At 57.8% G+C, this 27,732-nt stretch overlaps 1 protein-coding gene across 2 annotated transcripts; it reads left to right on the top strand.

Annotated features, from left to right (window-relative positions):
• The first annotated feature begins 12 nt into the window (after nucleotides 1-12).
• SLC8A2 (solute carrier family 8 member A2) lies at nucleotides 13-27,732 on the top strand. Of its 2 annotated transcripts, none has more exons than XM_027037924.2 (10): nucleotides 13-327; nucleotides 4,356-5,045; nucleotides 8,619-9,283; nucleotides 15,603-16,025; nucleotides 19,822-19,925; nucleotides 20,090-20,107; nucleotides 21,359-21,483; nucleotides 21,751-21,850; nucleotides 25,974-26,160; nucleotides 27,344-27,467. In XM_027037924.2, coding segments are annotated over exons 2-10 (2,298 nt in total). In that variant the 5' UTR covers nucleotides 13-327; nucleotides 4,356-4,370; the 3' UTR covers nucleotides 27,345-27,467. The 2 variants fall into 2 exon arrangements, with proteins under 2 accessions (XP_026893725.1, XP_026893722.1); XM_027037921.2 differs by having other exon boundaries at nucleotides 100-327; nucleotides 25,882-26,160; nucleotides 27,344-27,732.

The following is a 27,732-nucleotide window of genomic DNA, read 5'->3' as shown; positions in this document are numbered from 1 at the left end:
GCCTGTCGCCTGCCTCCCTTCTCCCCGCCTCCTCCTCCTCCCCTCCCTCTCCGGCTCCTCCTCCCTCCCAGCACTCTCCCCCGTCCCTCCTCCTCCCTCTCTCCTGACTCCCCCTCCCCCGTGTCCCTCCCCCCTCTTCCTCTCCTCCTTCTATCCCCTCTCCCTCCCCTCCTCCCCGGCTCTCCCTCTCAGTCTCCAGCTTCTCTCTCTCTCTCTCTCTCTCTCTCTCTCTCTCTCTCTGTCTCTCTCTTTCCCTCTCTGTCGGGCGGAGGCGCCCACCACCGCCAGCCCAGTGCTAGGGGGACCTAGTCCAGGCTGTAGCTGCAGGTAAGAGACCCCCAGTTCTGGGAGGGGGGGAGCGTGGAGGAAGGACGGTATTGCCCCAGGCGGGTGGAGGGGGACATGTGAGGAGCCAGGAGCCGCTCTTCCCTGAGCTCATTTATGGGGGGTGGGGGGCTGCATATTCCGGGCGGGGATACCGGGTCCCCTCTGTGGGGTGGAGGCACCGCCAGCAGCCAACATCCTCAGCCCCTCCTGGGTCCCAGGGAGCCTGGCCGGCTGGGGAGGGGGTGCCTCCTGGGTACTGAGGGAGCGAGAACACCCCAGCCCGTCTGGGGCAGCCCCCCCTTCGTGTTCTCTCCCTCCGCCCCCGCCTTCCTGCGTCTGGGTCTCGTCTGTCTTTCCACATCTCTCGGGGGTCCTGTCCTGCAGAGTCTGGCTGCCTCTCTGAGTCCCTTCCCCTGTGTCTCTGTCTGTCAGTCCCTCACTCCCGCCTCTGTCCCTCTGTGTCCCTCTGTGCCTGGGTCTGTTCTGTGTCTTTCGGGGGCTCTGTCTCTTAAGTCCTTGGTTTCTTTCTCTCTGCCTTCCTCTTTCGCCATCTGTGTCTCTCCCTCCCTCCTGTCTCTGCTCCCCGGTGTCTCCGACTCTCCTGTCTCTGTGGGTCTCTCTCTCTCTCTCACACACACACACATACACTCTCTTTCATTCTCTCTCTCTCTCCCCTGCCCCTCTCCTTCTCTCCATCTCTGTCTGTAGGTATGCGGTCTCTGTTTCTCTGTCTCTCTCTCTCTTCCCTGGTAGCGGGTTCACTCTCCTCCTACACACCTCTGTCCCCGCCCCTGGCAAGGGGGAGACCTGGAGGAAGAAGATCCCCACCCCCTGCAGAGTGGGCTCCCCCAGAAGCCAAGGAGTCCCCCAAACTCCTCTCCCTTCTGCCCAGCTCCCGCCCATCCTCTCGGCAGGCTTGTGCCCATCCCTCCCCTGAGGACAGAGCTCCTCTCCTCCCTCTTCTGGTAGACTGGACGGTCCTTCCTGCAGTCTGACTTCTATACCTTGTCTGCTGGTTGTCCAGTTCATCGCTTGCCTCATCCATCCTTTTGACAGTTGCTGAGTGCTTTTCCTCCGCCAGGCACAGCACTACGTCCTGGGGCGGATCAGGCCGGTCCTTTCTGCAGCCTTACCTCCATCGCTCCTCAGGGCAGACCAGCCTCAGACCCATCCCTCGTGGGGGTGGATCCCCATCCCCCGGGGGCTCCCGGAGGGCCCCTCTGAGTCTGGAAGTCCCTGGCCAATACATCCTCCTCTTTCCTGGGGGGGAAGGGGACCAGAAAGGTGGGCGAGAGTGAGTGACAGGGGAGAGGTGTGAGCCCAGCCGCAGTAGCCCCCGCTGTGACGGGGTGAGGTCCTCGAGTACCCACGTGGGGCCCGATGGGTTCAAAGGAGCACCTCGTTCGGAGTCCCATGGCTTGACTTTCCATCCTCCGCTGCCCCGGAGTGGAAGCTGCCTGACCTGGCCAAGCTCTCTTCTCCCTCCGGACCTCGGTTTACCCATCCGTGCATGGTAGCCCTGAGCACTGAGACTATGTGTGACCCCCAGGCTGGGACACGGTTCACCCAGGAGCAGGAAGTGGGTGTGTTTAGAAGCTCGGGTCCCCACCTCTGAAGTCTCTCCGAGGAGCGCAGCAGGCAAGCCCTGGCCCCACCAAGCACAACCAGGAACCATGACCCCGCTCGCCAACGTGAGGGAGGGAGGGAGGGGGTCCCACCCGGCAAGGCCAGACTGGACCCCCTTCCCTTACGCTTACAATCCCGCCCTAAACAGGAGGTGTCTGAGACCCCGAGAGGCATGTGAGGCAGAACCAGGGTGCTCACCACTGGCCCAGCTGGGCACCTGCCCACGAGGGTGGGGGGACATCGGGAGATGCTATCATCTGCCCTCCGGACTCCTACCCTGGCCTCAACCTGATCCTTTTGCCCCCGGATTCTAAACCCAGATTAGGTTTCAGGGCTGCTGGTGGACGAAGAGAGGCAGAGACAGGCGCCTTTAGCAGAGAAAGTCCAGCTGTCCCCAGCGACAGGGCTCAGACCTCTTGGTCATTCATTTCACAAATATTTATCTCGTGCTTTCTCTTCCTGACCGCCCCCCCCCCACTCCCCTAAGGCCTCAGGTTTTGCAGGAAAAGGGATTGAGCCAGGATGCTTTGCCCATCCCCTGGGAAGGAGGGCAGGCATGAGAACCCCCCCCCCCCTCGTTGGCTGACTCTGGCCTCCCTTGAGGACCTCAGCAGGAGGGACAGGTGGTTAGATGTGAGGGGGCACTTTCCAGGCCTTGGCCCTCCCATGAGAGAGGGAGTTAGATGCTTGAGATGAATTCCTGACTCCCAGGTGGCCCTCGTTTCTCCTGGAAGCCGGAGAGAAGGGAGAGAGAAGAGAGCGTGAGTCTTTGCTTTGGATCCTGGTGGGTTTGTCATTATGCCTAAGTTGTTGCTAATTAGGGGGCTGCTAATTAGATGTATCCTTAGGGGCCTTGCTGAGGGGGCTAATTGTGCGGTGGCCCTTTAAGAATCCCCCCTCTCCCCGCCCCCCCCCCCCACACACACTCCTCAGGGATGTTCTGCCAACATTCTGCCTCCCTCCCCCAGAGGAGCGGGCTCCCAGCCCTTGAGTACGTGGGCGTGTTTTGGGGGCAGGCTGTGGGTTAGACTCGGAGAAGAACTTCCAGACAGAAGTGGAAGTTACTGGGAGAACTGAGATTGGTGGCCAAAGCAGGGGTCAGACCTCTCCTTCTAGTCTCAGTACCCCCCACCCTTTTTCAAGACAGGCTACTGGGTTACCATGGCAACATAAGAGTGAGGCCCAGGAGCTGGGAGTTGGGGCGACTCCCAGAGAGAGAAATGAAGCCAGCGTTGGTGCTGGGGGCTTTGAATGAGTTTTTAACCTCTCTGAGCCTTGGCCCTCTCATCTAGGAGACCCCTAGGGCCTCGCCAAAGTGGGGTGGTGTCATTTTGAATAGAGAGCTCAGGGAGGGTGATGTCTGAGCAGAGAATTGGAGAAGAGAGGGTGAATATGTAGTGAACAGGGTCTCAGGAAGGGGGAAACAGCAGGCGCAAAGGCCCTGAGGCAAGAACTTGTCTAGCATGTGAGGAACCCGGAGGTGGCCGGGGCCACCGAGTAAGGGGGACAGGGGAGAGAGATGAAGCCAGAGAGGGAATGAGGAGGCCAGGCCACACGAGACCTTGTCCAGGGCGAGGGCCGCAGTATTCTGAGACTCAGTTGGGAGAGACACCTGCCAGCATCGCAGGGAAAGATGTGAGCCAGAGACCCTCCAGCAGTCTCTCTGCAGCCCCACCTCAGACAGACAAGACAGACAGACAGACAGACAGGCAGACGGACATCCCAGCACCCGCCAAAGCCCAGGCCCTGCACAGGAGCCCTCTGAGGCCACCAGACTCCGCTCACGAACTTAGGGCCTCCAGCCCCTGGCCTCACCCACTAAATCATCCGGTCTGTGTCACTTGGGGCCTGGCTTCATCCATCCATCGTCCGTCTGTGGGATTCGTCTGTGTGGCCGGGCGGGTCCGCAGCCCGTTCTCTTTTCAGGGCCACATAACGTTCCGCTGCCCCCCACCCCGCCCCCCCCCGAGCTGTACTTCTCCGTCTGCTGCTGACAGGCATCCCATCCGGGCGGGTTCCGGAGGGACGCTGTTAGAAACAAAGCGGCAGCCGCGGACATTGTCGTGTGCGTGGCTTTCGGGCAGACACGCGTCCTAGGGCTCCTGGGTGCCCAGGTACCTGGGGGCGGAAACTGCCGGCCAGTAGGGTGCAGGACGCCCAGCCACAATTCCCCGAAGTGGCGAGAGCAACGTCCACTCCGCCAGCAGCCTGTGACACCCGTCTGTCTTTATCCTCCTCTCCCGGTCTCTGTCTGGCGCTCTCTGTCTCGTTGCGTCCCTGTCCCTCTGTGGCTCCCTCTGTCCCCACCCTCCCCCTCCCAGCCCCCAGCAAGCCTCGGGGGTCCCCGTGTGAATGGGCGGGGTGTGTGCCCCTCCCCCACACTTCTTCCTCCTCCCCCACAGGACCCGACACCCTCCATGGCTCCCCTGGCCTTAGTGGGGTTTGCACTCCTCCTGGGGACAGCCCTGTGCTCGGGGGCGGCCACCCCCACCCCCTCCCTGCCACCTCCCCCGGCCAATGACAGCGATGCCAGCACAGGGGGCTGCCAGGGCTCCAACCGTTGCCAGCCGGGGGTCCTGCTGCCCGTTTGGGAGCCTGATGACCCGTCGCTGGGTGACAAAGCGGCGCGGGCCGTGGTCTACTTCGTGGCCATGGTGTACATGTTCCTGGGCGTGTCCATCATCGCCGACCGCTTCATGGCGTCCATCGAGGTCATCACGTCCAAGGAGAAGGAGATCACCATCACCAAGGCCAACGGCGAGACCAGCGTGGGCACCGTCCGCATCTGGAACGAGACCGTGTCCAACCTCACGCTCATGGCCCTAGGCTCCTCAGCCCCCGAGATCCTGCTGTCTGTCATCGAGGTCTGTGGCCACAATTTCCAGGCGGGCGAGCTGGGCCCAGGCACCATCGTGGGCAGCGCCGCCTTCAACATGTTTGTGGTCATTGCCGTGTGCATCTACGTCATCCCAGCCGGCGAGAGCCGCAAGATCAAGCACTTGAGAGTCTTCTTCGTCACTGCCTCTTGGAGTATCTTCGCCTACGTCTGGCTTTATCTCATCCTTGCCGTCTTTTCCCCCGGCGTGGTCCAGGTGAGCAAGGACCCATCGGCACCTGCTCGGGGCACGTACGTCGGCAGAATCCAGAGGGGTGGCTCCCTGGGCCCGGAGACTTGGTTCATGCGTTCGCAGCAATGCATGCTCACATCGGGGAGGGCCACCAGGTATGGTTGTGCAGGTTGTGCACAAGGGCGGTGGGCCGGGGAAGGCAGTTTGGGGCCGGAGTCCATCGAGTGCGCCCACGCCATGTCTGGAGGGCTCCCGCAGCACCTGGAAAGGGCTCATCTGCCCAGAGGGGGCGGCATTTTGCAATATACCCGTCCAGAAGGAATGGCTTGAGCTCTTCTAACCCGTCCAGAAGGAATGGCTTGAGCTCTTCTAACAGTGCCATACGTGTTGACAGAGTCCTCGTGATCTCTGCAATGGCTACCACCGGTCACAGCCTAGCTAGGTATTTGCCAGCTATGGAGCCGTGGCTCGCAAAATTCACTCATCATTCATAATCGATCTCTGATGTTAGGATAACTTATGCCGCATCGCTGAAATTTACACTCACTCCGGTCCAACGCAGGCATGAACCGAGTCCGCTGCAAAGACCACTTTGCACGATTCATTCCAACAGTGAGACACAAGCTGGCCCCACCGCTCCGTAACTTACACCCCCCCCCCATTCACATAACCAGTCGCCTCTCGTCTGTCCAGCGTCTTAACCGCGCTCCGCTAAGTCTCCCTGGAAGACGTTTGCCTAATTCATTTCCCACAACCCCAAGACTGCCACCTACATCTGCATAATTTATTTATGGGTCTGGCCCAGTTCGTTCACACACATGCATAATTTATTTGAGGCTACCCAGAATTCCTTCACACATGTGCACAGTCTAGTCATGCAGATCTGTCAGGTTTTGCCAATTATAGGGGCATGTCCAGGAAGGAGCTGAGTGCTAGAAGCATAAAAATTCCTCGCAGGTGTTATAGAAACAGAACCGAGGGACCAGCAACCGCAGAGAGCTGAGGGAGAGATAGTAGCACCAGAAGACAGGGATGAGAGAGGGAGAGAGACAGTTGGCTGCAGTCGACTCACGGCTGTGATGGTGAGTTTCCTGGCTGCCGAGGTGAAAAGTACAGAAGGAGACATCACACAGTTCTCAAGCACGATTCAAGAGGACGGCGTCCTGACTCGGGTTTTCAGAGTGGTCTCTGATGAGGATCTAGAGCAGAACTAGGACAAGGATTTTAGACACCATGAGCCGGCCGGAGGAGGGATAGGAATATCCCTTTGCTGATGTGAAATACTTACGTAGTAAGAGAGAGGTCTTCGAGAGTCTCGCGGTTTGGTGCGTGGAGCCCAGAGCCAGACACGCTCGAGTCAAACCCCACTTCTGCTGCTTCCCAGCTGTCCCTTGGGCGAGCTCCTCACCTGCTTTGTGCCTCAGTTTCCCCACCGGTCACCTGGGTGTCGTCATAGTACTGACGTCAGAGGGCCGTGTGGGGATCGAATAAACCACACGTGGAAGAGCTCGGGACAGCAGGCCTAGCACAGAGTCAATGCGAGCTATCCCTCCCATCACTGAACTTGCCTGTGCCGTTGGCCAAAGGAATCTCTAATAGAACAATGCGCGTTTCCACATGTAAGCGCTTCGGCATGGCCACTTTAAAAGTCGTGATGGGGGAGCCAGCTGCTGGCACCTACTTATCCTGAACAAGTTTGGGCTCAAGAGGAAGAAAAAGATCAGGAAACAAGCCATGCAAGGAGTTGAGCAGAGGAGTGGACAGCTACAAGATTAAAAATAAGCGTATTCAGCATAGATTAAACCCTACAGGAAAATACTTTGTATATATATATATATATATATAACAGAGGTGAGTTCTAGGCTCCGACGATTAGAAGATTTTTCACCTGAGAGAGCGAGAGAGCGAGCTCATGCGCACCAGTTGGGGAGGGGCAGAGAGAGAGAGAGGGAGAGAGAGAATCCCAAGCAAGGTCCTGTGCTGTCGATGCAGAGCCCGATGCCCGGGCTCGAACTCACGAAACGTGAGATCATGACCTGAGCTGAGATCAAGAGTCAGCCGCTTAACCGACCAAGCCACCCAGGCGCCCCTCCAGCAGGAGGTTCCGAAGTGAGGCAGGACGTGGGACAATTCTGTATTGTGTGGGACCACCCCATGAGTCGCTGGATGTCGCCATCTGGGACCGCATCCCCCTCTCCGGTCACGGTGGCAACCCACAAGCACCCCTAGATTGGTGAGAGCCCCCCCTCTTGGGGGTGTCCTTGTGCACTGAACCTGTCTCACTTCTCCCGCAGGGTAGGCAGGTCCGTGGGCCCATCCGCAGTGGGTGCCCTGGAAAAAAGGATGTGAGCCTCCTAGAATCCACCTTTTCTTTACCTGCAGGGAGGAAAGCACATCTTCGAGGTTTGAGATGGTCTTCTGATTACGGGAGCATTCCCCTGCCCTACACACAGTGGCCAGTTCCGAGGCCAGAGTTCACGTTACACCTTGTGTAGAAAATTCAGCTGCCTTTCACAAACCTTCCTGCTGGCTTTGTGAGGCTCCTGCCTTCTCTCTGAGCCATCAGGAAACCCAGCGACCAGGGTGGGGGTGTGAGGATTGGTTGGATCTTCCAAGATAGTTTCCCTTCTGGGCCCGGGTTAAAGATCCCTCCGGGGGCCAGCTGATGGTAAACTTTCACCTCTTCCTCCTTATCTTTAATGAGGAGGGTGACCATGGGCGGAGGAGTCCTGGACCTGCATAGGTAGAATAATGGTCATGTTAATTTTGAGCTCTTTTCCATGTGTCCGGAACCGACAGTGCTAAGCGCTAGGGGTACATAAGCTCATCCAGTCTTGGGGCCGGTCCCATTTTTACAGGCAAGAGGCTGAGCCACACTTGCCGCTTCTAGAAGCAGGATCTGAACTCTGCATTGCCTTGTCTCTCTGGGGAGATACAGCATGTAAACACAGGAGGAGCTTGTTTTATGGGGCTGTGATAGGAGCCAGACTTGTGCCTCTTTGAGAGTCAGAGTCCCGTCCCTAAGGGCCAAACGGATTCTAAGGAAGGAGAGTCCGGCAAAGGCTGCATTGGCGGGCGGGGCGGGGGGGGGGGGGCGGAATCGGGGAGCCTGGGGAAGAGGTGAGCGGCCCCGGGTGGCGGGTGGGGTTTGGACGAGTCCGGGCGTCCCAGGTGAGGAGGGGTGCAGGGGAAACCGAGCGGGGCGAAAAGGCCGGAGGGAGAGACAGGCAGGAAGGGACACAGGCTCCGCCCCCTGGGAAGAGGCACACACCAGCCGACACCGAACGAGACGGAGGCAGGGAGAGAAGGAGACGACGGCCTGGACAGAGCGGCACAGGGAGACGGGGCGAGGCGGAGACGAGCCGACCGGAGAGCGCAGCAGAGAGGGGCGAGGCGGGGCGGGGACCGAGATGGGGACGGACGCGGGACGGGGGGGCGGGGGTGGGGGTGGGGGCGGAGAGGGGGCGCCCGGCGACCACGCCCCCCGCCCTCCCCCGCCGGCGCCGGGCGGAGGGAGCCGCGGGGGGCGGCCCGACGGCGGGCGGCGAGCGCGCCCCCTGGCGGCGCGGCGGTCCTGACCCGCGCGGCCGCCCGCAGGTGTGGGAGGCGCTGCTGACCCTCGTCTTCTTCCCGGTGTGCGTGGTGTTCGCCTGGATGGCCGACAAGCGGCTGCTCTTCTACAAGTACGTGTACAAGCGCTACCGCACCGACCCGCGCAGCGGCATCATCATCGGCGCCGAGGGCGACCCCCCCAAGAGCATCGAGCTGGACGGCACGTTCGTGGGCGCCGAGGTGCCGGGCGAGCCGGGCGGCCTGGGCCCCGGCCCCGCCGAGGCCCGCGAGCTGGACGCCAGCCGCCGCGAGGTCATCCAGATCCTCAAGGACCTGAAGCAGAAGCACCCGGACAAGGACCTGGAGCAGCTGGTGGGCATCGCCAACTACTACGCGCTGCTGCACCAGCAGAAGAGCCGCGCCTTCTACCGCATCCAGGCCACGCGGCTGATGACGGGCGCCGGCAACGTGCTGCGGCGACACGCGGCGGACGCCTCGCGCCGCGCCTCCCCGGCCGACGGCCCCGGCGAGGACGAGGACGACGGCGCCAGCCGCATCTTCTTCGAGCCCAGCCTCTACCACTGCCTGGAGAACTGTGGCTCCGTGCTGCTGTCCGTCACCTGCCAGGGCGGGGAGGGCAACAGCACCTTCTACGTGGACTACCGCACCGAGGACGGCTCCGCCAAGGCCGGCTCCGACTACGAGTACAGGTGGGTCGGCAGTTCGCGGCCCCGGGCCCAGCGGTCTCCCGGCGACCTCCGGCGCCCACGCTCCCCTTGCTGCGCGCGCAGGCCTGCACCATTCGCTCATTCGCTCGCTCATCCGTTCGCTCTTGCTGTTGCTTTTTTTTTTTGTAATGCTTTTTATTTGAGAGAGAGAGAGAGACAGAGTGTGAGCGGGGGAGGGGCAGAGAGAGAGGGAGACAGAGGATCCGAGGCGGGCTCCAGGCTCCCAGCTGTCAGCACAGAGCCCGACGCGGGGCTCGAACCCACGAACCGCGAGATCATGGCCTGAGCCGACATGGAGAGTCTCTCGCCCTCCCCACCCCCTCCCCCTGCCAGGTGGCCGATTCTGGGACACTCTTGTAGACATTTGCCACACGCTGCTAGACAAGCCACATAGCGTGGCCGCCGCCCGCCCACAGGCTGCCTTCCCATGTTTATTATCTACCTGTGGGTTTCGGGGGTTGACATCACCCTGGGTTAATGATTATAGCTCCATGACATGTACTGTCACCTGCTGGAACAGGTTCCCCTCCACACACACACACACGCACACACACCATTACTAAAGTAAAAAGGTTTACTGAGCACCTACCATATGCCTGCGGGGTATACACCATGGAGAACAAGACAGCTAAGGTCCCTACCCTCAAGTTGCAATAAGGTTATAAGCCATTAAATACATAAAAACATCAGGGGGCTGGTAAGCGCCGTGTGGGAGAACTAAATGAGATAAGAGGAGAGAGGCAGTGCCCAAATGAGCCCCAGGTCCTTGGTTTCTGCCGCGGAGAAACACACCCTTTGCACCCTCCTGAGTCTCGCTGCCCGGCTCCCTGCCCTCTTTTTGAGCAGACCTGTGATCTTCCCCCATTCGGCAATTCCTGCTGAACACCTACCATGTGTCAGGGACTATATATTTTTTTTAATTTTTTAAATGTTTATTTATTTTTGAGACAGAGAGAGACAGAGCATGAACGGGGGAGGGGCAGAGAGAGAGGGAGACACAGAATCGGAAGCAGGCTCCAGGCTCTGAGCCATCAGCCCAGAGCCCGACGCGGGGCTCAAAGTCACGGACCGCGAGATCGTGACCTGAGCTGAAGTCGGACCCTTAACCGACTGAGCCACCCAGGCGCCCCCTATATTTTTTAACGTTGGCTTATTTTTGAGAGAGACAGAGCGTGAGCAGGGGAGGGGCAGAGAGAGACGGAGACACAGACTCCGAAGCAGGCGCCAGGCTCCGAGCCGGCAGCGCAGAGCCCGACGCGGGGCTCGAACCCACGGACCGTGGGTTATAGAATGATAGCTTTACGGTATATTCTGTTGGCTGACGCGTAGGTGTCTCATAGTTTCCTACGGTAATGACGACACTTCTCACGGGTCTCCCACCCGCCAGGAACGGACCTGGGCAGTGGGGACCGGCCGTGAATGCAACACGTCCGGGCCCTGCCCAAAGGCAGCTGACGCTCTCGCGGGAGAGACAGACCATTGGGAAGCAGACACCGAATACGTACAATGTCAGTGGCGAGGGCTGTGAGGAAAGCAGAGCAGAGACTGGGAGGCAGTGCTGGTGGCCGCGCTGTTGACAGGGTCCCCTTGGCCACGTAGTCGGCCACGCCTCCCTTTCACTCCCTTCCGGGAGTAGAGCTGAGGCCGAACTCTTGGAGGATCTTTGGTTCCGACCTCCTGCCGCTGCCCTGCCCATCCCGCCTCCCTTTAACGCTTCTCGTCCTAGGGCTGAGTGCTGTGTTTCGCCAATCTTTCCCTCCGCCACCTCGGATAGCCCAGTCTCCCCTGCGTGCCGCTGTCACGCCTTCGCGTCTTTCCACTGCTTTGGGCGTTTGTGGGTCACTTCCCCCCACCTAGGGCAGTCCAGGACCCTCGTATCGGGCCCGTCCCCATTCACTTCCCCTGCCCTTCAGCCCACCCCCTGCCTTCTCCCGAGTGGGGCTCAGGATCTCCTTCCGTCATCCTGGAGCACGGGATCCCTTTGGCCACCCGCAACCTGCTCCCTCCAACCTCCCGCTACCATTCCCCGCCTCCCAGCCTCCTTCGAGGGAAGAAAGGGCATTCGCCAGATTGAGGTGTCTGCCGTTAGCCGGCCTCTTCACTCTTGCACTCGTACCCCCACCCCTGGTCTGCACTGCCCGCCCCCCCCCCCCCCCGCCAAAGGTTTTGCAGAAGGAAGCGAGTGCGGGTATCACCTGCCGGAATCAGAGCCCGCTTTCTCAACTGCAAATGACCTCAGTACTGAGATGTTTGAAGTGCAACAGTAAATGCTGCTCGGTGGTGGAACCAAAGAGCGAGGAAAGGGTGACATCTTCCTTCGGCCCCTGCTCTCCCATCCCAGGTGACATTCACAGACCTGGCATCACCATTCAAAGGCTGCTTAGGTCCGGGACTGGGAGGGAGGGCACCTGGGTTCCAAGATTAGCCCTGGACCCTGTTCGTCAGGCAAGTTCCTGCCTCAGTGTGGGCAATCAGGGCTGTCACGCACAGTTATTGAGGTTGTGCACTGCATAAGAGCACCCCATCTAAGAAAGCTCTGTTCACAGAGCGGACATTGCAGACCTGTATGTCTGTTGTGCTAATGTCCTGATTCATGGAAACCAAGTGTCCTAAAGAAGGGATGCCTTTGTCTGATTTGCCCACAGGGATCATAGAGATTAGGGTGGTCGATGGGCCTCAGTTTCTCCCAGTTTTTAAAACGTTTACTTATTTATCTCTAAACCCAATGTGGGGCTCAAACTCACAACCCCGAGATCAAGAGTCCCATGCTCTACTGCGTGAGCCAGCCAGGCGCCCCAGTTTCTCCAAATTAAAGATGATCTCCGAGGCACCAAAACGGCACAGCTGTCCCAAGATTCTGAGATTGAAGCCCCCGTAATCCTCACATGCCAAGGGTCTAAAGTTCTCAGATTCCAAGAATCTCACATTTGGATATATATATTTTTAAGTTTATTTATTTATATTGAGAGAGAGGGAGAGAGCATGAGCAGGGGAGGGGCAGAGAGAGAGGGAGAGAGAATCCCAAGCAGGCTCCAGGCTCAACGCGGAGCCCGGTGCGGGGCTCAGACTCACAAACCATGAGATCATGATCTGGGCCGAAACCAGAAGTCGGACACTCAACCAACTGAGCCCCCCAGGCTCAGCCCCCACATTTGGATAGTCTAATCCGTGCCCCCAACCAGTCTCAGATGCGATGGTCCAAAGCCTTTCGTCTTCTTAGGGTTTGCGCATCCAGTGTTGAAACGGAAGCCCATCTTCTATATTTCCATCACGCCTGGTTTCTAAAATCCCCGTGTCCTTTTTCTTCCCAACCTTCCGTTTTGGAAAAAAAAAAAAAAAAAGAATTCACACCTACACAAGGGCTGCAAAAATGGTTCCGGGAACCCTCTTATAGCCCTCGCCCAGATTCACCAGTTGTGCAGATTTCGTCCTGTGCTCATTCACACACCCCTTCCAGTTAATATGTAAGAGTATTAATAGTTGTGCCACTATATGGCAGTGAGTTGCAGACAGCAGGGCCATTCGCCCATGAATACTCGCACGTGCATCTGCTAAGATGTATGACACCCCCGCCCCACCACCACAGTCACAGTCCGGTCGTCCCGCTCAGGACACGTAAACACCGAATCCATATTACTACCCAATCTACGGTCCCTGTTTGCATCTTCCTGCTGTCCCCGTAGCATCCTTTGTGACATTATTTGCACACACTCCCTCCTTGCCCGTCCAATCCAGAACCCAACGTTGCATTTGGTTGTCATGTCTCTTTAACAAAAAAAAGATTTTTTTAATGTTTATTTATTTTTGAGAGAGAGACAGACAGACGGAGCGTGAGCGGGGGAGGGGCAGAGAAAGAGGGAGACACAGAATCCGAAGCAGGCTCCGGGCTCCGAGCTGTCAGCACAGAGCCCGATGCGGGGCTCGAACTCGTGAATAGCAAGGTCATGACCGGAGCTGAAGTCGCACGCTTAACTGATGGAGCTACCCAGGCGTCCCTGTCGGGTCTCTTTAGAGTTCTTCAGTCGGGATATCGATCCCTTGGCTTTTCTCTGCCTTTCATGACCCTGACGCTTTTGAAGACAGGCCAGTTAGCACAGCCCACAGTCGGCCTTTGTCCGATGTTTCCTCATGATTCAGTTCAGGGGGCGCACTTTTTGGCAGGAATTCACGTAAGTGATGCTGTGTCCTCCTCAGTGCATGATATCAGGAGGCCCATGACGCCCGCCTGCCCCACTGCTTCTGATGCCACTTTAATCATTTGGCGAAGATGGTCCTAACATCCCCACCTTCTACTATCCCTTCAGGTCATGTTTCTGACATCCCATAACGTTAGAATTCTAAGATTTTTTTAAAGTTTCTTTATTTTGAGAGAGAGAGAGAGAGAGAAAGCACACACAGGAGCAGGATAGGGGCAGAGGGACAGAGAGAAGCGAGAGGGACACAGAGAGAGGGAGAGAAAGAGGATCCCACGCTGGCTCTGCACCATCAGCAGGGCTCAGACCCACAAACCCCAAGATCATGACCTGAGCCGAAGTCGGACGCTTAACCAACGGAGCCGCCCAGGCGCCCCTCTAAGATTCTAATCTTCATATACACATATCACTAGCTAAGTTTGGTTGAGTGCTTCCCTTGCATAATAACTCAGTCCTTATCACACCACCAGGAGGTAGGCACGGTTATTAGCTCCACTTTACAGATCGGGAAACTGAGTCTCAGAGGGGCTGCACATCCTAACTGCCCGAGATCCCGCAGCTGGCACAGCAGCGGAACCCGGCTTGGAGCAGGTTAGCTCACGGGGCTGGATGCCTTGGCCACCATGGACAGCGTCTCCCGAGCTGAAGGCGGCCACGACAGGGAGTCCCTTCTCTGTCCACTCCAGGCTTATCATCTGGTTCTCCCTCTTTGCCAGAACCTTGGGGTCCCTCTGCGCCTCCCACAGAGCCGGCTTCTTCTGGAGAATTAGAGCCCGGGACCTCTTTCTCACGAAAGTGACCACAGTAATGATAGAGGACACTTCTGGATCACATAGCCCTGGCACCGGTGCCTGTGGCGCGTGGTGGGGAGGACCGGGAGGGGAAATTATAGGTGGTCAAGGTGCATTTACAGCCCAGAGTCATTTTGATGCCTACAGCCCTGCCAGGAGCCCAATCATTTCCTGTCCCCTCAAAATTTCACTCGGACCACTCCGACGTCGCTCATCCCCTCCCCTGCCCCATTATAGGGTATCTCGAATGTGCTTCAGAGACACAACCGATGCCCTTGTAGATCTAAGCCAGCTCACATCCTTCCCCTCCTCAGAGGCCTCTCATGTTTCCCATCCCACTCGGCATAAGCACCAAAGTCCTTAGTGTAGCCCACCAAAGCCGTGACATCTGCCCTGTTGTTCCCTTTGTGATCTCATCTCCCTCTTCCCCTTACTCCCTCCACTGGAGCCACACTGGCCGCCTCTCAGATACTCAGATACATCCCTCAGATACTCCAAGCGACTCCTGCCTCAGGACATTTGCACTGGCTGTTCCCTTTGCCAGGGATACTTTTCCCCAGATCTCTTCCACACGGCTCCCACCCTCACCTCCCTCAAGTCTCTACTCAAATGTCACCATTCAGAAAAGTTTTCGCTGACATCCTAACACAACGCCTTCCCGCGCCCTACCCTCTCCTCTGTTTTCCTCTATTTTTCTCCATAGCGCCATCACCACCTGCCATTCTATATAATGTTGGCTGTTTATTTGCCTCCTGTACTAGAATAGAAGCTCCACCAGGGCAGGGATGTTGCTCTGATCTGGTTTTGCTGCTGTTTCCCCCAAGAAACACTAAGAACAGTGCCTGGCACACAGTGGGTGCTTAACAAATACCTGTGGAATGAATGAACTGTAAATAACTTATTACATGTGCAACTGTCACTGTGATGTGGCTCTCCCACAGGCCTCCGAGCCCCGTGAAGGAAGGGCCTCTTCCCCACTGTGTTCCCAGCACTGCCCAGCACAGGGCCCAGAGCAGGTGCTCAAGGGAGTATTTGTTGAATGAATGAGCCAAGTTAAACAGTGGAGTTATCTATTTAATGCTGGCGCTCCTAATCCTCACGGATTCCATGGTGGGAGAGACCAACCCTTACGTTGTTCCCCTTCTGCACCCCTGACTCACCCTCAGTACTATGTGTTTAACACCGGGCCAGTCTCGTACTTGTGAGTTTTCGGTGGCGCCTTTCCCTCCTCCAGGAAGCCTACCCTGACTCCCCTCCCTCGCAAAGAGCCTTTGACCAACCTTCACCCCTGTTTTGTCCCCTCCCCTCCCGCCGCAGCGAGGGCACGCTGGTGTTCAAGCCGGGCGAGACACAGAAGGAGCTGCGCATCGGCATCATCGACGACGACATCTTCGAGGAGGACGAACACTTCTTCGTGCGGCTGCTGAACCTGCGCGTGGGCGACGCGCAGGGCATGTTCGAGCCCGACGGCGGCGGGCGGCCGAAGGGACGGCTGGTGGCGCCACTGCTGGCCACCGTCACCATCCTGGACGACGACCACGCGGGCATCTTCTCCTTCCAGGACCGCCTGCTGCACGTGAGCGAGTGCATGGGCACCGTGGACGTGCGCGTCGTGCGCAGCTCGGGCGCGCGGGGCACCGTGCGCCTTCCGTACCGCACCGTGGACGGCACGGCGCGCGGCGGCGGCGTGCACTACGAGGACGCGTGCGGCGAGCTCGAGTTCGGCGACGACGAGACCATGTGAGCGCGTCGGCCGGCAGCCCCGGGGCACCGCGGCGGGAAGATGGGGCGGGGCCGAGGTCGCGGGCACGGCGGACGAGGTGGGCGGGGCGCGGGAGGGGCGGGGCCACGGAATTGGGGCCGGGCCTTGAGAAGTGGGTGGGGCGTGTCCATATAGTGGGCGGGGGCTGGTGAGAGGCGGGGCAAGGCCTAGGGAGGGGGCGGGACAGAGGCGGGGAGGGAGGAGACAGGAGTGCCGGGGCGGGGCCAAGATGAAGGGGCGGGTCTTGGGGCAGGCCTAGGGGAGGGGTGGGGCTTGTGGGTAGGAGGAAGGCTCTGGGGAAATAGCTGGAGACTTAAGGGAAATGTGAGCGAGGCTTTGGGGAAAAAAAAGACCGAGTAGGAATGGTAGGGCCTGGGAAGGTGGGGGCAGGGCCTGAAGAGACCCTGAAGACACTGGAAGACTGGGATTTGGGGAAGGCGGGTGGGGTCGGGGCAAGTGGCCTGGATAACAGTCACACCAACGCACACACCGGCACACACAGAATCACAAAGCTACAGACACGCGCGTTAGAGCACAGTCAGGGGTGGTCTCACGCTCAGACACGCGGCCACCCCCTTGCACAGATGCCCGAGTCCCCTCTGTGTGCCTGCAGCCTCACATCCCCCGCCGCATGCCTGGCGTGCACTCGGCGCCTCCCCCACCTCTCCCCCCCCCCCTTTGCCTGCTCTCTTCCGCCCCCGCACGCCCGTCTGTCTCCCTCCTTCTGCCGCCCACGCTCCTCCCACCGAGCAGAGCCCCCGCCGCGCTCCCTGCCCCCTCCCCCTCCCAGCCTCTGGGCCTTGGCCTCCGCTCAGCTCCTCGCTGCTCTCCCCGCCTCTCCATCCCTCCCTTCGTGTCTCCGCGTGTCTCGCTGTTGGCAGGCCCTCTCTGGGGCTCCGTTAATCTCCGGATCTCGGTCCCCAGTATCTCGCTGACCCGGGTTATATTTCAGTGAGGCCTCTCCGTACCTTTCCATCTGCCTCTCTGCCTGCGTTGGGCTGAGAACTCGGGTTGAGGGCTGAGGGCACCATCCCGGACCCCACTTGTCACATTCTAGAGGCAGGGGGAATGGAGAGAGTTGTCTTTCTGCTTATCCTGGTCCTCCCTGTAGTCTAACCGGCTTCCCTCCTGCTGCTGCGACCCCACAGGCCCTCTCCTCCCCCACACGGCTTCCCCAGGCTGGGACACCCTCTGCCCCCGCCCCTACCCCTGCCCCCACCCAGTCTTCCAGCTGTGGCTTCAGAAGACAGAGAACAGGAGGCTAATTAGCATTTAGGGAAACACATCCTTCCTTTCCCGGGCAGGCGCTAATTAGAGGTGCCTGGAAGCAGCCCGGGGCCGGGCCAGAGGGGTGGCCCCAGGGAGGATCAACACGGAAGGGGAGGAGAGACGCCCAGAGATGGGGTGGCGGGGAGAGAATGCAGAGCGAAAGAGAGAGAGAGAGGCGCTCAGAGACAGAGAAGACCTAGAGAGAGCTGGAGACACAGAGACAGAGTAACAGAAGCAGAGAAAGAAAGAGACGGAAAGACAGGAACGTTGACACAAAGGGGGAAGGAAATTGACACAGAAGTACGTGGAGAGAGAGGAGAGGGATTGAGAGGCTATGATCCAGGAAGCCCGAAGGGAAGAGGCAGAGACCTTCTTACTGAGAGAAACTGAGGGGAACTCGGGGGAGGAGAGGTCTTCTTGATGCTTCAGAGAGTTTGGGTCAGAGAGAGGGACAAAAGACAGGGTTGCGAAGGAGACCGGTCCGAGTTCAGAGGCTGGGAAGGGCTGGAGAGTGGGGTTTCCAGGATGCAAGGAGGGCACACGTGAGGGTGACAGAAGGTCAGCCTGGGGAGCACGGCTGCTTCCTTTGATCTCGGGAAGCCCTGCTTTAGTCTAGCCCGAGTCCCTCTCGCTGTCCCCTGCCAGGTGGGTTTCTCCTCCCTGGGTTCCACGAGGGCGCGCCCGTCAGGATGCCAGTTGGCATGGGTGTCACTGCGTGTCAGTCACCGGGCGTCAGTGGATCCCGGCGTGTCTGCGAGAGAGTGAGCGTCGGAGGTGTGTGTGTATCACCCTGTCAGCGTGTCGCGGGCTCGACAGCTGTCTGCACATGTCAGGGTGTGTGAGTAGAATGTCTCAGGAGACCCTGCTTCCCGCCACGGTGTTCCAGAACCTTGGACAGCTCCCAGTCCACTTCTGAGGCTGGGGGTGGCCATTTCTTTCTGCCCACAGAAAATTAAAATATCCTGAGACCAGAAGGGGGTGAGGGTGGAAGTGGGCATATGTCCCCACATGGCCATCTTGTGTGCATCTGTCTCTACATGGGTGTCGCTGTATCCTGTGCGTTTGTGTGTTGAGATGGGTCCATTGAGTGACTCTCTGATGGAGAGCGTTTTGCTTGAATTGTGGTGACTGGTGGTTCCATTCTGCAGACGCTGAGACAGGGAGAGGGGACCACAGATAAAGGAAGGCAGAGAGCTGGGAAGAGACTGAGACGGACAGGGTCAGAGATGGAGACAGAGAGAGAGAGAGAGACTGAAGGGGATAAAAATAAACAGACACCCGAGAGCCATAACGGGCGAGATGTAAGAAAGGAAGAGTCTACATGGAACCACAGTGGGGCTCTGCAGGTTGGCGAAGTCGCCGAGGCTGCGGTGGGGGTGTTGTGCTAACAGGCATCTGGTCTGTGTGATTTTGCCACTGCATAGGGAATGGCTGCGGGGTGTGATGGTGTGTGGGTGTGGGCGGTGTTGATTGGCTTCTGCTGGGTGACTGTGTGGGCTGGCTGTTTGTGTTTCTGGGTTCTGGGGCCGGGCCTCAAGGTTCCTACAGCTGAAAGGGCTGCTAGCGGCAGGGCTGTGGGTTTTCTGGGTCTTTGTGAGTGAGGGGGGGTGGGCTGTGTGCCTGGAGGGCATGGATAACTCCTGGCTCTTCCCCCCACCCCCCACCGCCGGCACCCCCTGGTTACCATAGCAGTGCGGATGCTGAGAAAATCAATCAGCGCTCAGTTAATCCTCAGAATGTGGTCAGGACAGAGGGCAGGAAGCAGAGGGCCTCCTGAACTGAAGGATCAGAGTTCACAAATGTTTGTGGAACAGGCACCGCTCTAGGCATTGCGGGGGTGGTGCAGCAAAGTACATAAATGAACAAAGATCGCTGCCCTGGTGGAACTTACTTTTTTTTTTTTTTTTACATTTTTAAAATATTTATTTATTTTTGAGAGAGAGAGAGAGAGAGAGACAAAGCGTGAGCAGGAGAAGGGCAGAGAGAGAGGGAGACACAGAATCTGAAGCAGAATCCAGGGTCTGAGCTGTCAGCACAGAGCCTGATGCGGGGCTTGAACTCACGGACCACGAGATCATGACCTGAGCTGCAGTCAGTCTGACGCTTAACTGACTGAGCCACCCAGGCGCCCAGAACTTACTTTTTTTTTTTTTTTTTTGAGAACTTACATTTTAATGTGAAGAGACAAATGGCAAACCGTAAACAAAATAAACATATTAGATGGTTTGTTAGAAAGTGATATGGAACAAAGCGCACGTAGAGCAGGGGAAGGGGGCCAGGCGTGCTGAGGTCGGGACAGGGATGGATTGCAATATTAAAGAAGGTGGGGGAAGTGAGCTTCATTAAGAAAGAGGTTTGAACAGAGATCCAGAGGAACGGAGGGAATGAGCCTGGGGGAAATTGCAGGGCCTGGGATGGAGGGGCGCTCCAGAAATTGGGCAAGTGGCGAGTTACCTGGCGATTCGGGCTGGGGCCTCATGCTGGGTGCTTTTCCTCTCCGCTCAGGAAAACTCTTCAGGTGAAGATAGTTGATGACGAGGAATATGAGAAAAAGGATAATTTCTTCATCGAGCTGGGCCAGCCACAGTGGCTTAAGCGAGGGATTTCAGGTGAGGGGTGACAGGTATGCTGTGGGAGAGGTAAGGGGTCCAGGGTGTGTGTGTGTGTGGGGGGGACCCTCAGAGGCTCCATTAGTGGCTGCTCCTTCAGGCTCGTAGATCCGAGCTTCCCAGGGAAGCAATCTCACCTTCTCTCTGTCTCTGTCTCTCCCCAGCTCTGCTGCTCAATCAAGGTGAGTGGAGTCACCGCCGGGCTTTGACTGCAGGGGGGTCTCGGGAGGAGGGTCATGGCCTCAAGCTACCCGTTGAGGTCACATTTGAGGCAGGTTGGAGGTGAGATAAAGGCAGACTCGGAGCTGGGTGAGGGTTGGAGTTGATCTCAGAGTTGGTGGGGTCCATTGAGTTTGGGGCTACAGCTGGGGGTTAGGAGGCCAAGATCATGTTTTGTTTGTAGTGCACGTTGGGGGAATGGTAGGTCAGGATCCCATCTGGGTTTGTGGTGGGGTCAGATTAGAATTGGGGTCAGATTTAGATCAAAGCCTAAGCTGGGGTTTGAGGTGAGTTTGGGGGGGGCGGTTATGGTTAGAATTGAGGCCAGGGTCAGAGATTGGGGTAGGGGTGGGGGCAGCTGCTTGAACATAAGGGACAGAGTAGTTTGGGAGTTGAGATCAGAATCTGGATTTGGAGTTAGGATTAGGGTCAGACTAAAGATTGCATTAGTCAGGGTAAGTGATAGGAGCTGCTGTAACAAATAGGCCCCCAAATCCCAGAAGCTTAACCACAATAAAAGTCATTGCTGGCAGAGTTTTCTGAGAGTGTTCCTGGTTGGGGTGGCATTCCTCTAAGAGTTAGGGTTAAGTTGGTGCTGGGCTTGGAACAAAGGACCACCATGCTTTGGGGAGACAGGTGAGCTGAGGGCCAGCTATAGGTGGGTCTGGGTCCAAGATCTGTACCAACATTGGCTATCCCCTCTTTCCGCACCACCTCAAACACACTCGAAGATGTTTTTCAGAGCTTAGATATAGAGACAAGGCCTCCTCCCACGAGGGTGGGACGGTGATGACGGTGTTGGCGATTTTAACAAAGGAAATAACATTTTAGACTATTTATGTGTGCCGGGCACTAAGCCCTAAGCACCACACATGAAGTAACTCCTTTAAACCCTCACAACCACCCATAGGTGGCTACTGTTGTTGTTCACAGATATGAGCACGGAGGCACAGAGAGGCTAAGGCATTGCCTGGGGTCACACCATTTGAAGCTCCCTCCATTTGAAGCCCAGAGCCTACCAGCTGAACTTCATGGACCAGCTGGGTCTTAGGTTGAGGAAGATGGTGGTCATATGGGGACACGGGGGCAGGCTGGGGGCGTGCCACCGCAGAGGCTTCCTAAGGGACAGCTGACAGAGTTTTCTTTCTCAGTGGGAACAGATAGTGAGGGCATCACAGGCCCAGTGAGCCTAACTCCCATCCTTCATGCTGCAGGGGATGGGGACAGGAAGCTGACAGCCGAGGAGGAGGAGGCTCGGAGGATAGCAGAGATGGGCAAACCAGTTCTTGGGGAAAACCGCCGACTGGAGGTCATCATCGAGGAGTCATATGATTTTAAGGTGACTTTCTGGGGACCCCAGCTTCCTGGAGTCTTGGGGAAGGTCTGGTAAGAGTCAACTAGGAGGGTGATCTAGGGTCCGAGCCCATTCCTCCGCCAGCACCATGGACAGCAACACCACCTTTTCCCTTCTTGCCTCTGAACTGGGGTGTGGGGAGGTTGAGGACCCCTGGGCTGTGAGCCCCAACCCCAATGTTCCTCAGGGAGCCTCAGGGACGCGCTGAGGTGGTCACAGGCAATGGTCTCTTCCCCTCCCTTTCATCCTCAGAACACGGTGGATAAGCTCATCAAGAAAACCAACTTGGCCTTGGTGATTGGGACCCATTCATGGAGGGAACAGTTTTTAGAGGCAGTTACAGTGAGCGCAGGTAAGTGGGGAGGGAGGAGAGAGGAGAGAGAGGGAGGGATGGGGAGACAGAGTGCTGGGGAGGAAAAGAGAGAAATGAATAGAAAGAGAGAAAGAGGGGCAAGAAGAAGAGGACAGAGAACGATAGAGAAGAGAAAGAGAACAAGGACACAAAGAAAAAGAAAGAAACAGGGAAAGATAGGGAACAGATACAAACAGGAGAGATGGACACACACAAGGAGAGAGGTGCAGAGAATCACGGAGAGAGACAGAGACATGGAGAGAACATGAGAGGTGTAGAGAATGAAGTCAGTAAACTGCAGAGGGCCAGAGAGAGACCGAGAAAGAGCGAGAGAGGGATACACAGAGAGAAAGGCAGCCGGAGGGGTGGAGGCAGAGAGCTGAGGGGAGGAGAGGTCCCAGCTGGGCTTTCTCCTGGCGTCAGATGGCTGGAGGGTGGGAACAGGTTAAATGTCATGGCCTCCTCAGACAGCCTGGGTGCCTCCGTTGCCACGGAGACAGTCAGGGTCGGAGGTGCATCCCAGCTCTCTCCCACCTGTGCGGGTTTCGCCTTCCTTGGGTCTCAGATGGGCCCACACTGCCCCCCTGTGGCCAGAGACACCGTGGCACTTGGATTCACAGGTTCAGTCTTGGGAGACCAACATTGGCCCTTTTGTGATACAGATTGGGGAAACTGAGGCCCAGCAGCAGACGAGGGACTGGCCTGAAGTCCCACAGGGAATGAGCTGGAGCTCAAGGCTTCTGTCCCTTATACAACATCAGGCCTCCTTCAGAGAGGCCTAACTGTAGGAACTGAAAATACACTAGGAATTGTGGTTGAACAGGGAGATAGAAACAAACCAGGCTTTGGGAATGGAAATATACCAGGAAGCGAAGTGATGTCTCTCTCTGAAGCCACATTCTTTCAATATCTATTTCTTTATTATTATTATTATTATTATTATTATTATTTTCATCTTTATTTTTGAGAGAGGGAGGGAGCAGGGAAGGGGCAGAGAGAGAGAGAGGGAGACCCAGAATCCGAAGCCGGCTCCAGGCTCCGAGCTGTCAGCACGGAGCCTGACGCAGGGCTCAAACCCATGAACTGTGAGATCATGATCTGAGCCAAAGTCAGAGGCTCAGCTGCCTGAGCCACCCAGGCACCCTCCAATATCTGTTTCTGGGGGATCCTCTGGACTCAGCCCTGTGCACGACATTGCTGGGGACAAAGAGATGATTATGACGGCATGAAGCCTATTCTCACAGTGCTCATAGTCCAGTGGGGGGAGACACACGTGCCACAACACAGTGACAACCCAGAGCAGGCAGGGCTGGGCCAGGGGACCTCAGGTTGCTGCGGGAACCCAGACAGGAGGTTGACCCAGCCTGAAGGTCCAGGAGGGCTCCCTGGAGGAGGAGGCTTCTGAGCTGCGTCTTCACATTGGGATAAGCGTTAGCCAGGAGGAGGAAGAAGACGGGGAGGTGTTGCGGGCAGAGGGGGAAACCAAGTACAGAGTTTGCAAGTACCCTAGGTCGTGGCGCGTTTGGGGAGGGTGACTAGGTTCGGGCGTGAAGAAACAGCCTCAGGAGCTGGAGGTGGGCAGAGCCCAGACCGCGCAGGTCCGCGTAGGCCACCGCAGGGAGCTGGGGTGTCATTTCGGTGCAAGGGCGGGGGGACCACGGAGCATTTTGAATGGGGGAAGCTCCAGGCGCCGGAGGGAGCTTGTGGAAGGAAGGAGAAGCTGGGATGGGGGGTTGGGGGGGGGAGTTGAAGCTGTCCAGCTGGCAGGAGGTGGGCCAGGAGGAGGTGACGAGGGACGGGAGGGACCATGGGGAGACAGCACTCCCTCCGGGCTCAGCAGAGAAGAGAGGGTAGCACAAAACTGAGGCTGCGGGGTGCGAGACGGTGGTCGGTGGTGGTCGTGGAGGTGACTCAGCTGGTGGGTCGGTAGGAAGCAACCCATTAGATCAGAGGAAGTAGTGGAGTGGGGGAGGGTAAAACCCTACCAGTGGTAAGAATCCTGATGATGACGTCATGATGGGGACCGTGGACCGCCAGGCAGCCTTTGAAGTCCATTTCCTGTCTGGCCTGAGTCAGCTAATGCTCCCCAAGTTTCCAGCTCGGTCCTTGATCATTCTGAGCACTTTGTTCAACACGTGCGCCTGCCTCCTTGCCGGGAGCATGAAACTGCTTGAGGGGCTGACGGAGAGGGGCGGGTCTCACCCCCTTGGATGACGCGTGAATCTCCCCAGGCACTAGAAGGGGCCTTTCAATAACAGCCATCAGGCTGGAGATTCGCCCCCGGGCTGCGCAGAGAGTACTTTACGTGGCCCGCCTCATGCAGTCGTTACAGCCCCCTCTTGAGGCAGGTCCAGTTTTTACTCCCATTTCTCAGATAGGCATGCGGAGGCTCAGAGAGGTTAGTTAGGACACGGATTCAGGATCACGCAGCAGATCCGGAGTTTGGAACCAGAGACGTGGCTCCGGAGCCACAGGCGTAACCATGAGGCTCCCTCTATGGGAAAGGCTGGAGGAGTCTGCAGAGACCGGAGCCTTGAATGCCAAGCACAGGAATGTGGGCCTCGGTCTAAGGGCAGTGGGAAACCAAGGCAGGATTTGAAGCAGGGCAGGGAAAAGCCCCCGGGAGAGGCAGTGATAGCAGCCCTTCCCTGCCAAGAGCGCGTTCTCCCCACTCTGACTTCGGCCACGTCTCACCGTGGCCAGTGAGGAACGCATTCAGCGGCGAGCAACAGAAAACACAACCACAGGCAGCTGAAGCACCCTGGAGGTTACTTTTGCCACAGAACAAAGGAATCCGTAGGAGGCAACAAAGAGTCAGCAGCTCGGTAACATCATTAAATGCCCAGGCTCCCTCTTCATTTCTCTTTCCCACTCTCAACCTTTGCCCACATGGTGGCAAAATCGCTGCCGCATCCCCAGGCGTCAAGCTCGCATTCCAGGCGGGGAGGAAGAGGAAGTAGGGTAGCAAGAAGGGGCAGCGTGCCTGCTGCTTTGGAGCGTCCAATTCCACTTTTCCTGGGGTCGCCGCAGGAGTCTCCTTCTTTGAAAGATGGCGCGAAGAATGAAGAAACCACTCAGTTAAGCATTTGCAAACTTAAAAAAAAAAAAAAAACAAGACAAGAGACTAAGTGAGCTGGAAAAGTGGGAGAGGGACAGATGACCCGAATTCCCGAATCCGTCAGTGTGTCCTCTGCTGGCTGACAATTCAGAGGAGCTTGGGTGGTCGTCGTCGCCGTGGCTCCCTGCATTTTGCTTCACATTGGACTTGCTCTGCGCGACTGATCGAGGACTACCCTCTTCCTCATCGGCGTCCTTCCAGGCGTAGCGCCCATTCAATTCGTTTCCTGCTTCTCATTCATTGCTTTGTGCTTCTCAGTTTAGGGCAAGGTAGACGACACATTCCATGTGGGCTTTCCCCTGACACACGTCCCAAGTGGCAGGTCAAGGACAGGTCACATTCAGTCACAGCAGGTGATACGAGCACCAGGAAGGGCCAGTGAGGCATCCTTTACAGCGTAGAGAAAACACCTCTGTGACACAGTGCCCGTGTCAGGAAAGCCAGAGCTTTCCAGAAGCCCTCCACTTAGGTCTCCTGGCCGGGCTGGGTCACATGGCTGCTGTTGCAAGGGGTTCTGGGAAAACAAGTACCTTTAGCTGAGTATGTGGCTACTGTTAGCTACAATGAGTCAGAGGAAGTCAATATTTCCAGCTGTAGAAATGGCTTTCTGCAAATGGCAGCTATCAAGGCGTCTGGGAAAAGGACTGGTTTTTTTTGGCTAGGGATGTGGCCACCCCTAGCGGCAAGGGATCCTGGCAAGCCAGATGTTTTTAGCCAAGCACATGGCCTCCGGCACCGAGGGATTCTGGAAAAGCGAATATTGGTATCTGGGCTCCTAGCCGCAAGGAATTCTGGGAAGGCAAGGCATGTTATAGAGCAGAATTTTACTGAACAAAACGGGGGGGGGGGGGCCTCTGTAGGCCAGGAAGAAGGTGGCCTGGGTGTGTGCCCCAGCTGGGTCGTGTGCCCACAGGGGACGAGGAGGAGGAGGAGGACGGGTCCCGGGAGGAACGGCTGCCTTCCTGCTTTGACTACGTCATGCACTTCCTGACGGTGTTCTGGAAGGTGCTCTTTGCCTGCGTGCCCCCCACGGAGTACTGCCACGGCTGGGCCTGCTTCGGCGTCTGCATCCTGGTCATCGGCCTGCTCACCGCCCTCATCGGGGACCTTGCCTCGCACTTTGGCTGCACCGTCGGCCTCAAGGACTCTGTGAACGCCGTAGTCTTCGTGGCCCTGGGCACTTCCATCCCTGGTAACCCCCCTGGGAAACCGCTTGTCCGGGGAGAGTCTCAGAGAAGCCCAGCAGTAGAGCCCGAGAGGAAGGTTGTGCAGAAATAAGGTGGTGGAATCCCACAGAACCTGGATGGTGGGCCCCACAGAAACCAATGAGGGAGCATGAGAGAAACCAGGCGGGGAGGTCCTGTAGATTCAGTAGGTAAACGGAATCCTCCCCAAAAGCAACCGTTGGGATGTCCCGTAGAACTAAGGTATTGGGAAATGTAGAACCCAGACAGTGGGTTCCATAGAAAGCAGGGGGCGGGGCCTGTAGAAAGCAACTTTTTTTTTTCATGTTTATTTTTGGAGAAAGAGAAAGAGAGAGAGAACAGCGGGGGAGGGGCAGAGAGAGAGAGAGAGAGGGAGAGAGAGAATCCCAAGCAGGCTCCAAGCCCGCCCTGAGTGTGGAGCCTGACTCGGGGGGGCCCCCGTCTCACCGCCGTGAGACCACGACCTGAGCCGAAAGCAAAAGTCAGCCACCTAAACCCGCTGAGCCACCCAGGCGCCCCAGAAAGCAGCTATTGTGACTGGCTCTCCGATGCCTGCGCTCTATACCGGAGACTTGACTTTTTAGCGAGATGTTGAGAAATGGGTGGAGGCCGCAGAAACGGGGCTGCGTGCTGGACAGAGACCAGGTGGGGAGTTGACGGGAAGGGGGTTGCGTGTGGGTGGAACCAAACACTTGTTTTGTCCCACCAGCTGGCGATGGGGTGATGGGGCCAGTAGAAAATAAGCAGCGGGTTCATGCAATGCAGACAGCGATTCCTATGGAAAGCGGGCGGCGAGTCCCATAGAAAGCAGGCAGCAGACCCCACTGAATGCAGAGACTGCGATCCGACAGTGGTTCCACCGGAAGCAGGCAGGGGGTGCCATAGAAAGTAGGCAGTGGATACCACTGGATGCAGACAAGTCCCATAGAAAGCAGGCAGCGAGTTCCAGAGAAAGCAGGCGGCGGGTCTTGCAGAGCGCCCGGCACCGGCATGATGACCCACTTTGTGGCTTGCTTGGGGTCAAGGGCCTTGGGCGGGGAGCTGCGGCCGCGGGAGGCGGGGTCTGCCCGGGGGGAGGGGGGGGCACCGGGGACGGTGTCGGGGTCTCCTGGAAAGCTGGCGTGGGGGACAGGCTGGGCCCCTGTGACCGCCGTGTCTCTGCCCACGCAGACACGTTCGCCAGCAAGGTGGCGGCGCTGCAGGACCAGTGCGCGGACGCGTCCATCGGCAACGTGACGGGCTCCAACGCGGTGAACGTGTTCCTGGGCCTGGGCGTGGCCTGGTCGGTGGCCGCCGTGTACTGGGCGGTGCAGGGCCGCCCGTTCGAGGTGCGCACCGGCACGCTGGCCTTCTCCGTCACTCTCTTCACCGTCTTCGCCTTCGTGGGCATCGCCGTGCTGCTGTACCGGCGCCGGCCGCACATCGGCGGCGAGCTGGGCGGCCCGCGGGGCCCCAAGCTCGCCACCACGGCGCTCTTCCTGGGCCTCTGGTTCCTGTACATCCTCTTCGCCAGCCTCGAGGCTTACTGCCACATCCGGGGCTTCTAGGCCCCCCTCCTC

This window comes from Acinonyx jubatus, chromosome E2, assembly GCF_027475565.1.
Source record: "Acinonyx jubatus isolate Ajub_Pintada_27869175 chromosome E2, VMU_Ajub_asm_v1.0, whole genome shotgun sequence".
Lineage (NCBI taxonomy): Eukaryota > Metazoa > Chordata > Mammalia > Carnivora > Felidae > Acinonyx > Acinonyx jubatus.
The sequence above is the reverse complement of the archived record's forward strand: the minus strand, read 5'-3'. Positions and strand labels throughout refer to the sequence as shown.